The sequence below is a fragment of the Ambystoma mexicanum genome, chromosome 6q (genome assembly GCF_040938575.1).
Source record: "Ambystoma mexicanum isolate Mex_15411 chromosome 6q, UKY_AmexF1_1, whole genome shotgun sequence".
Classification (NCBI taxonomy): Eukaryota; Metazoa; Chordata; class Amphibia; order Caudata; family Ambystomatidae; genus Ambystoma; species Ambystoma mexicanum.
This window is the reverse complement of record NC_090937.1, coordinates 1,075,526,062-1,075,541,005: the sequence shown is the minus strand read 5'-3', so window position 1 is coordinate 1,075,541,005 and position 14,944 is coordinate 1,075,526,062. Positions and strand designations below refer to the sequence as shown.

Here is a 14,944-nt window from a genome sequence, read left to right as displayed (position 1 = left end):
AAGAAATCCCTAGTTCATGGCGAATTTTTATATTAGGGACAGTTAATGGCAGCCCAAAGACCTTTTTCCATAGAATGCCTTCCAAAGAATTGAAAACATCATCTAAGGAGTAGATGCTTGTCTCGAGATCATACTTTATAGAGGGGACAACCTTCTCAAAGTAAAACTTCCTCAATGAAATAATTGAAAATGTATGGAAGGATCTTAAAACTCGCCTCATATGTGGAATTAAAGAATCTTCCTTAGCTCCTATGGAGATTGGTACAACTGCCAGAGAAATTGTTTTATAGGCCTCTTGTTAGTGAAAATCAGGACCTTTGATTTTGAGCCATTCATTGGAATAGTATTTCCCACTGCAAAATAAGAAAATAAGACCAATTTCCTCTTTAGACCAAGCGGGGTGGGGTCAAAAAGAAGACTCATCCGCATATGCCAACCAGTATAACTTCAATTGACCCCACCTCACTTGAAGAACACCAGAGTTGTCCCACAGTGTTTCAATATCTGGTAGATAAGTGTTAAAAAGTAGAGGGGCAAGTAAAAATCCCTGCCTCATACTCAGGGATCTTTTGATTTCCCTTGTAACATGCCCCTCTGCAGATAGTCGAACTCTGATTTTAGTATGGGAGTGAAGTAGTATAATGAGAGCGATTAGTGCTTCTGGTATACCCGAGAGGTGCATTTTCTTCCATAGTATGTCCCGATCTACTATGTCAAAGGCACTAGACAGATCAATACTCGCTATATAGATCGGGAGTGCGCCAAGACTTTTTGATTGAGCATACAGGTTGGTTAGAATCATACCATTTAAGGAAGTGCCTAATCCCCCTACGGAAGCCCACCTGGAATCCTGATAACATGTTTTAGATCAGACACCCACTTATCCAGTTCTTCCAGTAGTCATGCAGCAAAGACTTTGCTTGGGGCGGCTAAAATCGCAATTTGGCGATAATTATCAGGTGCCGTATGTTCCCCTTTTTCAGGAATGGGTATGATGAATGTTTATCTGACCCAGGAGCCGTGGATGCAGTTAGTTCCATTACAGCATTCTGTACTTCCGAAATTGAAAGGAATTCTTCCCAGTTAAAAGCCTGATCCCTACCGCGAATTGAATCATAGTTTGAAAATGAGGCCTGCCTGAAAATGTTGCAATAATAAGACACCCAAAGACACCGACACGTCCTCTGATATCAGATTCATTTGGCCATAATAGAGGATTGATCAGCATTGTCCGGGTACCAAAACCTACACATATTATTGGCATCCAATGCCTTCAGCATCTTCTATCTCCGCTTTTAGACATGTTAAAAGATTTTAGTATGCTAAGATTTTTTGGAGACTTATTGGTTGTATGAAATGATGGACAAGCAGGTTGCACAACAGTGTTTTTTGGTTGACAGAGGAATCCAAAAGGAAGATTAATGTTATTGTTTCAGGAACATTGTCGGCAGAATGAGGGTCAGATCTAAAATTCAATTGCACTAAATAGGGTAAAGTCAACAATAAATTGGCCCAAGAGGGATCTAGAGGTAACGGAAGGCACTGTTATGGCCCAGAACAGACCCAAAGGCGGTGCCCAGATGTTGGTGTGTCTGAGGATTCACTCTGGTCACTGCTAGGCAGCCTCCACACGTGTATGCAGCAGACCAATACCCATGTTAACAGAGCCCTAAAATGCACATGGACAATGCAAGTGCAATTCTGGACATTCCTAGCAGAAGGTTACTCTCTGGCAGCCAGAGGCGTTGCTAGGGGGGGCTGAGGGGCTATAGCCCCGGGTCTTTTGGTTGTAGCCCCGGATAGAAGCTCAGGAGCTACAACCAAAAGACTACCTAGCCCCGAATCTCGACAGTCCCGACATTAGTGTTGCCCCGGATCTTTTCCAGACCCTAGCAACACCCCTGGCAGCAGAACTACAGTATTGCAACATTGAACCCAATCGGGCAGTCCAAGAACCTGTGTCAGTGATTAAACTTGCCGGCACCATATGCCACGTCTCGTAGGTTTATTTGAGCAAGTGGCAGCCGCTCATGCTGCAGCTGGTAGCAGCAGAGAGGGTGTAGTATCGTCCTGGATCACTGTGCGCCAAACTGCATGGTACAAGGAGAACAATGGCCTTTGTGCAGTAGCTGATTATGGGGATTACAGCACCTCGAGTGTGTTTGGAAATGGAAAAGATTTGAGAGCCCCCTCCACGTGTAGAAATGCCGGGAAGGCTTTCTACCCCACCACTCCCCCCACGAACCCCCCAATGTTGTCGAAATATTCTTCTTGTACCTACGTGAAGCACTTCTCTTTCTCTACCCACCTGTGCACTGTGAATAATGGGAGGGCTCTCCTATTATCCTTAATGACACAGTTACTTAATCATACCCGTGGTAATTAACTGTATACTGGGATCAGAAGTGCTCCTGGAAACACAGCAGAACTAATGCAGCTATTAACTGTGCTCCGCCTTTTCCATCCGTTCCTTACCTGCGTGCATTTTTACACAAACTATTAATATCCGGAACATTTCTCCTGTGACGCTAATGCTATAAACCATCACGTGGACTGTGCCGGCTTTGCTGCACAGGACCTCCCTTTGTGGAGGAGATGCCCAAAAATGAACAATTTCTTGCACTGTGGAATGTTCTTACTTAATCAGCTAGCTTTGATATTAAAAAAAAAGCAGATGTTCCTGTTGATACTCACACGCAGAGCAGAAAAATCAAAAGCAGCAAATTGGAAGTCACGTGATGCTATTTTTCCTGAAATGTTTTTGAAAATTGGAATTCCTGCAACTGGAAAGTGTAGTACAAGCTCCGTAAAGAAGCCGTATATCCAATGGCCTCTGAGCCTAATCAGTTCAGCGATTAAACCCTGTTTATTACACACTCTTACATTGTAGCTGCTCATTGCAATCACGATGCACGTTACCGTAATTCATACACCCGCTCACAATTACTGATGCAAACACGGGCAACATACGTGCAAGTGAAGGTCCAGTTCAGAATGTTCACAAGTGTCCTCTCAAAGTCCTCAGAGGTCAGTATCCAATAAAGAGAGAGGCACGAGTAGCCCCTTGTCTAAGCCTGGACCCGGGGATCGAACCTGTGTTGCTCCATGTCGTCATGCTTCCAAGGCGAACACGTTGCCTCTGAGCTATCCTCCCAAGACCAGGGTACTTTTAGAGTATCCTGGATTCCTGGGGATACATTCCACGAGAGTGCAAAGTCCTAGTAGGTTCATAGATGTTAAATCTCTCTGAGAAAAGAGTGGAGACTGGCCAGGGATGAGTGCATGACTCACACAGAGGACCTTAAACGCATCCTCTAGGAGGTGTTTGCTAGCTCGCAGAGATTTGCCAGAGCTCAGCTTACGGAATGATAGAAGGCCATTGAGGATTAATTTCGCTGCCATCGATTGCACTTTCCGGAGACAGCTCGGTGCCTATTTTGGGAGACGCACACTGGCTCCATTGGCATAATCAAGGTGCAAGGCCACAAGTGGCTCAGTGATAGTGGCACAGTGTGTGATGTTCAGATATTTAAATAAAGGTCTCAAAGTCCCCAGATGGAACCAGCTGCACAGCACCACCGTAGAGACCCGAGGAGATAGTGATAACTTACTGTTGAGCAGAAAACCTAAGTCCCTGAGAGTATTGCTAGAAGGCAAAGTATCCAGTGCAGGGGCCCGGAAGTCAGGAGACCAAAGACATTGATTAGGACGAGAGACCATGATCTCGGCCTTAGTGGGCTTCACTTTGAGCGAATTGACAGTTAACTAGCTGCCAGCGTGTAAAAGTATCAGACAAGCTCCTTTTGTTTCCTTGCAATCTAAGAAAAGGCCATTTGCATAATTGCAATACTCCAGTCCATGGCAGTGAATAATGTGGAGAAGGGGGCGAATGAAATAAAAGGAGTGCTAGGAGCGCCAAGGTACTCACATGAAAGTGCAGATGTGGAGGGAGTGCTACAGACCAGAGCCAGTCTCAGGCAATCCCTGCACGACATTAGCAATGTATCTGTTAACAATGACTTCCACCAGCCTTCTGAGTGCTGCTGCACGGAAGAAGGTGTCGGTGGCCACCAACAGCTCTAATAGGCTCCCAATTAAATCTGATATCGTCCAGCACTGACACCAGCAAGGTCTCAATACCTTGACCCGGGCGAAGGCCCACCTGCAAGGGATCCAGAAAGCGTTTGTTCCTTATGCAGAATAGCTGCACAGTGGGATCCCACACAGTGGGTGGTGGGTCTTCTTACCGGGGCATTCTTTTTGTGAACTGTATACCCACTTTTTTTTTAATGGGGTTTAGGGGTCATGGGAGTATGGCAGCATCTCACAGACAAACACGGAAGAAGGGACACTGGAAGCAGAAGGGGCAGGAAGCAGAAGGGGCAGCCCGTCGAAAGTATGGCACAGTCAAATGAGCCCATTCAAAACAGAATGCTTTATTGTAACATAGAGTAATCCAGTTACACCACAGGAGTCATTATATTCCTTCCAATACCTTATAACGTTTCTGTCTGAATTACTTTGCAGGATTCCCAACCCTATTATGGGCACGCGGGCCTTTTCTCATGACAGTATTTTTATACCCGATGGGCAAGCAGAGGACGAGCTAGCAGCCCAAGCAATGTCCCAGGACAACATTTTAGGAAAGGTCAAAACTCTCCAGGTAAGAAAGAGCTGGTGTATGAGAATGTGATGTAAACAATAATGATATGACAACTGTACTCTCTCTCTATCAGCATATGTCTAGCTACTCATCACAAGATGGTCCATTGTTCATGCCCCTGTGGATGTGAAAATCATCCTCTATGAGACCATTACAGAGCAAACGCAGATAACAGTATGATTCCCAAGCACCATCAATATTATTGTGGGTTTAGAAAATACACGAAAAAACCTCTGACATGCATTAGAGTGTGCTAGTAGGATGGCTCATGGTGCATCTCAGTTCAAAAGCCCCCCCCCCCACATGTCACAGCGCCACCTAGCAGCTTGGAAGTTCACCTTTCACTTTCATGGGGTTGTAGAGCAGCACTGTTTTATACATAGATTTGTCAGTCCAAGACCAACAGCTCTGCAGGATGCAACAACCACATGCGCGCTTCACCCTCACTGGAGACCATGAGTCTAGTGTGGTTGACATCCTTGTGATTGGAGTGTTGGGATATGTTTACCAAACACCATCCATAGTAGGGTGGCTTTAAAAAATGCAAGAAAAACACCATTCCTTTCTACCATGAAATCTGAAAGTAGGATAAAAGATTGTATTTAACAATGCCATTGCAAGCCAGTCAAATGACCCTACGGGAGGCGGGAGTGGGTGACCATCCTCTAAACACTCTAGCCACATGCCAGTTCATAATGGGCTCCTACCTGGAAGGAATCTGCGAGAAGCTCAGGCTTCTCTTTGCATCCTCAGTTGGACACCTGTTGACCACTAATCAGAAATCAGCTTTCTAACATGACACACCAGGCCAATTTAGATTTGTAAAGAATGAGGGGATTGTATGAGGAGATTGTAAGAATTAACTCCTGTACTGCTGCAACCTCACACACCCACGTGTATGGGGTTCTTTTGCTAGTCTACTTGGGTGTTGACAGTAGTACCTTTCTGTGACGTCTTTTCTAGTCGTGGTTGGCTCAGAGAGGGCAACCTGAGTGCAACATCCGTGAAAGTATGTATTAGTGCTGCCACACTAGTGAGACATGGGAACCCCATTCAATGAATCAAAAGGTTAGTGCCTAACCCGATGTTGGACACCACTGGAGGTAGAAGTGAGGATACCATCGAGTGGTGAGCACAAAGGCAGTTTGTAGCAAGCATGTATTCGGATCAAATTGGGGACACACACAAATGGACATTTATTCACACATTCCAGTAGGGCCAAAAGATTGTGAGGACAAAGATGTAAACCGTACACAGTGATTTCAACTTGCGCACCAAAATTAGTTCCCCACGACTGTCTACACCATGTGTTCCCTAAAGAGATACGTGTGGTGATGCTTTTTACATTGGCGTTGTGCAGGAGGTGGGCACTATGCTATAAGCAAGGACTCACAAAGAATTGTAGATGCAGTATGGTTGATGCCAACAGCTGCGATGATGATGGAAATGACGCTGCAGGACACCCACATGCACATTCTCACCGCTTAAGCAGTGCTTGTGGAATCAGGCACTCAGTGTTACAAAAAGCAGGTCTGTATAGATGAACATAACAGAGAAAGTCATATAGTAGCAAATACGCATTGCCCCTTCTTGTGGCCTCCATCACGGGTAGGGCAGCTTCTCTTTTACAAAATGTGTTTTTTAGTCAGATGGACTACTAAAGGTCAAGGAGGCAAATCAACAGTCCATCTTTGAAATCTTTCCAAAAAGGTTTAGACAACTATCATGTTCCTAAATTGTTTTTATGAAAACAGAATATGGCAAGCCACACCTCTGAGCTCAGAGTGTGCTCCTCAAATTAGCCCTGACAAAACATTGGGCCTCATTACACAGTAGTCGGTAAGGGTTTACCGGTACCGGTAAGGGCACCGGTACCGGTAAACCCTTACCGCCTTACTACGAGTTCCCTTTGCGGGACCCGACCTTAACGGCTGGTTTTACCAGCCGTTAAAGTGGGGTGCCGCAAAGGGACCTTGGTGCTAATTACGGTACCGCAATTTGGGGTACCATAATTAGCCCCCTCCCATTCCCATTATGCCCTATGGGGGCAAAAATGGGAATGGGGAAGAGCCTTGGTGAATGTGGAATTACCGCCCCCACTCACCTTGGAGTAGGGCGGTAATTCCGCCATCCACCAAGGCGGACACAGTAAAATACCGGCGGCAACCATGGTGCTAATAGCGCCATGGTTACCGCCTACCGTGTAATGAGGCCCATTGACAGTAAAGTTCCCATCTTGGTTAACCAACTATCCTAGCACCCTACAATGAGAATCAATCCTATGCTGCTTTGGTTGTCTAATGTGATAGGGTCATGGCCTTGACACTGTTAAGGGAGTGAAGGACCCCAGAGTCATAATGGGGCAGCTGAGAAGGACCCCCATCTCCACATCCCTGGTATGTGGGGAGCCGTGTATGTGCATTGGCGCATCTGTCTCTAACTCTATGCCTATCAGCCTCTGTCTTGGCCAGGTCTGTTTTTTTGATCTTTCAAGCGGTTTCCAAGAGTCATGGAGTTCAGAGCAGCCTGATTTTCCAACACATGACCCACAGATTACAGCGACCTGCATGCAACAGACTCCTCAGGTACATGGGGTGGAACATGGATCCCAGAAAGCGGTACAACATAAAGAACAACAACTGGGTCTTCAATACCACAATGCACCTGGAAACAACAGACAAGACCCAGCCTGGAACAAGAGGAATGGACTGGTTACCAAAATGCAAATGGACTAGGCCTTCCCATTCAGGAACCACATGAGAAACCCAACACCCAGCACAGGATCCTCAGCATCACTACCAGGGGGAAAATGGAGCAGCAGCAGCAGAACTGGAACCAGTAGGGAAATGCATAGAAGTAGAGGAGACCAGGGAACAGTTCCAAAAACCCACTTAGACAGTGACTTGCTTGATCCAGCAGGGGAGTAGAGAGCAAACAGTGCCAGTGGCCGCATGGCTGGCTGGAGGGTAATGGAGACTGGAAAGGAGGAAGTGCTACGAACCCTTATGAAGACTTTCTGGGGAAATTCCAGCCCACAAAGGGAGGAGATGGGAAGAGTTGGGAGTAGCTTAGACAGAGCTCGGCCCAGTGAAGCAGCTGACTCAGGTAGCTAATGGGAGCACAAAAAAGCATCCAGACGGGAAGGTGGTGGCTATGAAACACCAGCAGAGTCAGTCAACAATGAGAGATGCTTTTGGTGAGGTCAGAGGAAGAGATAAGAAGACATCAGACCAGAGAAGAGTGTGCAGCTTAGGGACAGGACTACACAATTCAATTAAACGTGTACTGACTGCCAGTTCGGAAGCAGCAGTCAGCTACCAGTACTTATTCATATGGTCAGCGAACAATAACTGATCGGTCCTCCCACAATTACCTATATCATGTTATCTGGTCCTTCTCCAATATCTCCCGCTGTGCTGCCGGTGGCATAGCAGGTAAGTATGCATGGTCCATGTTGCTGTCACGGCACAGTGTATCCCTCTCCTCTGTTGTTAGCACTGTTGTGCAGCCAAGTCTGTGATGGTGGGCTTCCATTGAATCATGCTAGATAATGAAGGTACACCGGTGGATCACCACCCAAGCCCATTAGGTCCTGAGGGGGTGGATACCTCCTTGGCCGCCATTACTCTACCACACCTGTGTCTTCCCAGATACCTCTCTCGATGGGAGAATGCACTTAAGTGCAGGAGCTTGAGCCGGGCCATACCATGATTTGAAACACCTCAAAAATGAACTCCAATGATTGCCTGAAACCAGGAGTTGGAGGTAAATACTTTCATAACCCCCCAGAAGCCTTTTAGTGTTTTTGTCCAGCTATGAGAGGAAGTGCTTGCAATGCAGAAAGAACGTTTTGGACTGGTCACTGCAAATTGGAATTGGGATATAGCTTTGGGCATCCCTGGGGTCCAGCCTCTCACCACATTTGCAAAGCAAGACTCACAGGGGTCAGAGCTGACACTTTTGCGCAGTAAAAACATGTGCACAGTAGTGGTATGATCTGCTCCTGCACACAATCCATTTCCACCCTCACAAATGATGAAAAGGTGTGAAAAAGTGCATGTAGTATTTTTGGAAATCTGCCTCCTTTACCGACAACCCTGTGGATTCCTCAGGATTAGGCGGATTTCCAGAAATACCACATGTTCATTAACCCATGCAGTAGTTACTCTCAATAATCTGCCCAAGTCATAATGAAGTCTGAGTACAGAGTTTGGCAGTAAGGGGTTAAAAACGTACACATTGCCAAATGCAATGTACTCTGCACTCCTATGGAGGTAATGCCTGCCCTGAGCGGGTTTGGCAAGGCAGGTTGGCAGCTGCCATTTTAAATGCCATCTGCGTTATTTACAGGTAGCATTTCCATCTTTTGCAAAAATGGATTGTAAAAGTAAAGCATAAAGGCATTTTCATCCGTTTGTTCTCTTTTGCACTCGATTTTGCAAAAGTCAAAAACAGTCCTTCTCTTGTCATGCACCCACCCTCTGGAACTCGATGACAGTGTAGGCTCGGAATGCCCCCACAATTCTCCAATTTTGCAAATCTCTCAAAACATGGCTCTTTCAACAACACCTGACCAAGGACTAATTCCAATGGATGCAAATACCGACGCACAGACCTCACAATACTGTGCTACTGCTAAAATATGGCAACCCAAATGCTGGCTACCCACACTCTGTACAGCGCTCTGCTGCGCTCAAGCGAGGCTCACGCTTCAAACAGTACAAATAAAGTAAATGAAATAAATCGCACGCAGGAGATCCAGCAGCACTTAAGTGCTCATGCTTACAATAAGCATTTTCTGTAAAAGGATGTCCTCTGTAATCCCCCAGTGCCATCCTTTTCATGCAGGGTAATTCACCATAGCAGGGCTGCCATATAAAGAATAATGGTAGGCTTTGTTATGGAGTCTTGGTGTAGCATGTCGTTTGCCATTTGCACGGCATCCGGGCACGTTGGCCTCTGCAAGTGGAAAGGTGGGTTTTAGATCATCTGTGCGACCCCACTTTGTTGTTACGCGTGCATTTGCCACGTGTGTGATGTACGTTGGGTGTTTTGCTGCAGCCGTTCACCTATGAGAGGGCTACGAGTATGTGGTAGTGCCGCCTTTTTAAAATACTATCTTTAAGATGCTGCAGACGTGCCGTATTTAATTGCCGCAGGGTTGCTTTATTATAACTAATTCAAATACCAGACACCCAGGCCAATGGTAACCAGAAGCAATGCACAAGGAAATAGCACATCCGAAAACAGAATCCCAGTCACCCTAATCACAATCAACGAGGTGACACATTGAGCGGGCATTCCCGGCCTACAATGCAGAGGGATTACCAAACCCAAAGGATAATAAACACACGCAAACAGCGATCATTACCATGGCATGCCACTGTGAGACCTTCTGCAGCACCTTCCCCAGCACTGTACTGCAGCACCGTCCTCAGCACTGTACCGCAGCACTGCACTGCAGCACCTTCCCCATTACTGTACTGCAGCACCGTCCCAGCACTGTACTGCAGCACTGTCCCCAGCACTGTACTGCAGCGCCTTCCCAGCACTGTACTGCAGCACCGTCCTCAGCACTGTACTGCAGCACCATCCCCAGAACTGTACTGAAGCACCTTCCCCATCACTGTACTGCAGCACCGTCCTCAGCACTGTACTGCAGCACCGTCCCCAGCACTGTACTGCAGTACCGTCCCCAGCACTGTACTGCAGCACCTTCCCCAGCACTCTACTGCAGCACCGTTCCCAGCACTGTACTGCAGCACCCTCCCCAGCACTGTACTGCAGCACCTTCTCCAGCACTGTACTGCAGCACTGTATTGCAGCACCTTCCCCAGCACTGTACTGCAGCACCGTCCCCAGTATTGTACTGCAGCACCTTCCCCAGCACTGTACTGCAGCACTGTCCCCAGCACTGTACTGCAGCACCATCCCCAGAACTGTACTGAAGCACCGTCCCCAGCACTGTACTGCAGCACCGTCCCAGCACTGTACCCCAGCACTGCACTGCAGCACCTTCCCCAGCACTATACTGCAGCACCGTCCCCAGCACTGTACCCCAGCACTGCACTGCAGCACCTTCCCCAGCACTGTACTGCAGCACTGTCCCCAGCATTGTACTGCAGCACCTTCCCCAGCACTGTACTGCAGCACCGTCCCCAGCACTGTACTGCAGCACCATCCCCAGAACTGTACTGAAGCACCGTCCCCAGCACTGTACCCCAGGACTGCACTGCAGCACCTTCCCCAGCACTATACTGCAGCAACGTCCCCAGCACTGTACCCCAGCACTGCACTGCAGCACCTTCCCCAGCACTGTACTGCAGCACCGTCCCCAGCATTGTACTGCAGCACCTTCCCCAGCACTGTACTGCAGCACCGTCCCAGCACTGTACTGCAACACCTTCCCCAGCACTGTACTGCAGCACTGTCCCCAGCACTGTACTGCAGCACCTTCCCCAGCACTGTACTGCAGCACCGTCCCCAGCACTGTACTGCAGCCCCTTCCCCAGCACTGTACTGCAGCACCATCCCCAGCACTGTACTGCAGCACCTTCCCCAGCACGGTACTGCAGCACTGTACTGCAGCACCTTCCCCAGCACTGTACTGCAGCACCTTTCCCAGCATTGTACTGCAGCACCTTCCCCAGCACTGTACTGCAGCACCTTCCCCAGCACTGTACTGCAGCACCGTCCCCAGCACTGTACTGCAGCACCTTCCCCAGCATGGTACTGCAGCACTGTACTGCAGCACCTTCCCCAGCACTGTACTGCAGCACCTTTCCCAGCATTGTACTGCAGCACCTTCCCCAGCACTGTACTGCAGCACCTTCCCCAGCACTGTACTGCAGCACCTTCACCAGCACTGTACTGCAGCACCTTCACCAGCACTGTACTGCAGCACCTTCCCCAGCTCTGTACTGCAGCACCGTCTCCAGCACGGTACTGCAGCACTGTACTGCAGCACCTTTCCCAGCACTGTACTGCAGCACCTTTCCCAGCACTGTACTGCAACACCTTCCCCAGCACGGTACTGCAGCACCTTCCCCAGCACGGTACTGCAGCACCTTCCCCAGCACTGTACTGCATGACCTTCCCCAACACTGTACTGCAGCACCTTCCCCAGCACTGTACTGCAACACCGTCCCCAGCACTGTACTGCAGCACCGTCCCCAGCACTGTACTGCCAGCACCTTCCCCAGCACTGTACTGCAGCACCTTCCCCAGCACTGTACTGCAGCACCGTCCCCAGCACTGTACTGCAGCACCTTCCCCAGCACTGTACTGCAGCACCGTCCCCAGCACTTTACTGCAGCACCGTCCCCGGCACGGTACTGCAGCACTGTACTGCAGCTCCTTCCCCGGGCACGGTACTGCAGCACTGTACTGCAGCACCTTCCCCATCAATGTACTGCAGCACCTTTCCCAGCATTGTACTGCAACACCTTCCCCAGCACTGTACTGCAGCACCGCCCCCAGCACTGTACTGCAGCACCGTCCCCAGCACTGTACTGCAGCACCTTCCCCAGTACTGTACTGCAGCACCGTCCCCAGCACGGTACTGCAGCACTGTACCGTATTCAGCAACATGGCCAAAACTACGAGCGCATGGTGAAGTAGCTCATCAAACTGGCCCAGATTGGTCCAAAAAGTGGCCCTCTTTAATCTACCAAACTGGCCCACACTACCATTTAGCGTTTTTGGTTCGTGCATTGGCTTATAGCCCTTCCCCAGCACTGTACTGCAGCACCTTCCCAGGCACTGTACTGCAGCACCTTCCCCAGCACTGTACTGCAGCACCGTCCCCAGCACTGTACTGCAGCACCTTCCCCAGCTCTGTACTGCAGCACCGTCCCCAGCACGGTACTGCAGCACTGTACTGCAGCGCCTTCCCCAGCACTGTACTGCAGCGCCTTCCCCAGCACTGTACTGCAGCGCCTTCCCCAGCACTGTAAGCAGTTGTCTGGCCACTCGACACCCACATCGACACAATCCATGCTCAGCTGCAGGCCAGATAGTTCACGCTTAGTGCTGAGGTCACATGGTGAACTCTCAGAAGGGCCAACTCAAATGATTATTCCTTTGGGGGTGATGATGTGTGTAGACATAGAAATGGCTAATATAAGCAGCAGCGCCGGGCACCTAGACGATCCATCACTACCACAGAGGGCCCTTGCAGATCCAGCCGAGTGTGGTCGGCATACTGACGCATCGATCCCCCTCCCACACACATATTTAAATATATGTGGGTAACAAATTGAAGCCCACGCACACGAAACAGGGCAGAGGAGTAGAGGACAGACACACTAAGTAAAGGCCCAAGGAAAATGCTACCAGCAGGGCCAGCAGATCCCGGTCGCTATTCCATCTTCTCTTTGCTGCCCTGTTGAGGGCAGCCTCGCACCGGGCTATAAGCCAATGCACGAACCAAAAACGCTAAATGGTAGTGTGGGCCAGTTTGGTAGGTTAAAGAGGGCCACTTTTTGGACCAATCTGGGCCAGTTTGATGAGCTACTTCACCATGCGCTCGTAGTTTTGGCCAGTGTTGCTGAATACATATTGTTTAAAATCCGTAATTTGCATCACATTTCATTAAAAAAACTCCCCCTTGGGTAGGAGTCACAAAAGGGAATTAATTGCCATTTGCAACTGTGGGACACTTTTCATTGGTGCCTGAGCCAATGTTATGCCCCCGTGTTACCGTGGTTGCTGACGACAAGATCCGAGCCGGAAGAAAGAGAATTCAGACTTGAGATAGTGTGCAGTGCCTGCCCAGGCTGGACTGGCCTAGAGGGAACTCTGGAGATTTCCCAGTAGGCCTCTGCACCGTGGGCCTCTTTTTTGTGGTGACCTATTTTATTTCCACATTTTCTCATAAGAAAAGGGTTGGCCTTGCTGAAAATGTGTATTCCGGGCCCACTTTGAAAATGACTTCCAAGCTCTCTTTGTTCCCTCCACTCCTGTGCATGGCTCTTGGGCAGGCAGCGCGTTTTCCTCAGCCAGAAGCACGAGTTGTGAATGCTGGCGGTGGCTGGGGGGTGAACATATTCTGAGAGCATTTAAAATGCCTCTGCCTTGAATTGAATGCGTGAACGTGTGGCGGGGGAAATATTTGACACGTGGGGGAAATATTTAAATGAGACATATGGGCGAAGGCAGTACGTTCGCAGCTCAATAGATCGCTGCCATAATAAATAAAGCATCGCTAGAAATGTACATACTTTTAAAAACATAATTCCCTCGCCACTTAACAGTTCGGGATTTTAATAAAGCACATCTCAGCTCCTCAACAGTGCTCTCATTCACGCGGACTCTCGCCTGCCGCCCAGCAACATCTACAGCATTCCCCATACTGTGGGCCTTATATCCAAGTACTAAATAAGGCCCAGCTGCCCCCGACCAGGAACCTGCCAGATTTCTGTTAAACAGAAGCAGTTTTCACAAACCAAACACATGTTCCTTCATGGGTTTGTCCGTCGTTTGTTTTGCCAGCTATCCCCATGGTAGACCAACAGAGTTTCATCATGTAAGGACACAGTGCAGGATGGTAGTGAGCATTAACACATAGGCGGAAATCAGACCAGCTACCATTCCCAAACCTTTAAGTATCCCACCTAAAATCTCTCCTGACTTCCATCTATCAGAGTTCGTTTAGGTGCGACAGTCTTGGTGTGATCAGAAAGGTTTGTGATAGAGTGAACACACATTTGCAAATCATTGCGGACTTGCTGTGGTCTGTCGCGGAGCTCCGGCGGGATTGCGGATCGCGACGTGTTGGAGTGGCCGGGAGAGAAGGTTTGAGTCTGCGTGACCCCCATGCTAGAACATTCCCTCTATCTGCAGTGAAACGTGGGGGAGGGACGGTATACTGGCTGTGTGTGAGTGTATTTTCTTATTGATATCCAGGAAGCAGGGCATTGTACCCCTGGGCAGCCTGTGCACACCAGTAGGAAAGAACTGGGCGGTGCCAAACGTATCTAATCATAAACTCACAGAGCAAGACTGCATAATACAACTACCTTACGGCAACTACAATAGCACATAGTGCCTATACCACCTTGTGGTTCTATAAATGTCTCTCCGCAGATCTGATTCTAGCTGCATATAAAAGACTGGCAAGCCAAGTTGAACTGAGCCATATATGTGTACTTGACTATTGAGACCTGGACTCTACTGTCAAACAATACCATTACGTTCCACCACAATATGGAAAAAAATACTGGAGTCTGATAACAGGGAAGAAAAGTGAAGAAACAATGCCCAAAGGGCGAGGACACTAAA

At 48.7% G+C, this 14,944-nt stretch overlaps 1 protein-coding gene across 6 annotated transcripts in view; it reads left to right on the top strand.

The window, feature by feature from the left end:
* CRACD (capping protein inhibiting regulator of actin dynamics) overlaps window positions 1-14,944 on the top strand; it is a 983,102-nt gene that overhangs the window by 804,975 nt on the left and 163,183 nt on the right. For 5 of the 6 annotated variants that reach the window (XM_069631614.1, XM_069631613.1, XM_069631615.1 and 2 more), the window contains one exon: window positions 4,528-4,663. The exons of the other annotated variant lie outside the window; for it this stretch is intronic. In XM_069631614.1, coding sequence (XP_069487715.1) covers window positions 4,544-4,663 — 120 coding nt within the window. In that variant the 5' untranslated portion in view covers window positions 4,528-4,543. The remainder of the gene's footprint in view (window positions 1-4,527; window positions 4,664-14,944) is intronic. 6 annotated transcript variants of the gene reach the window in all.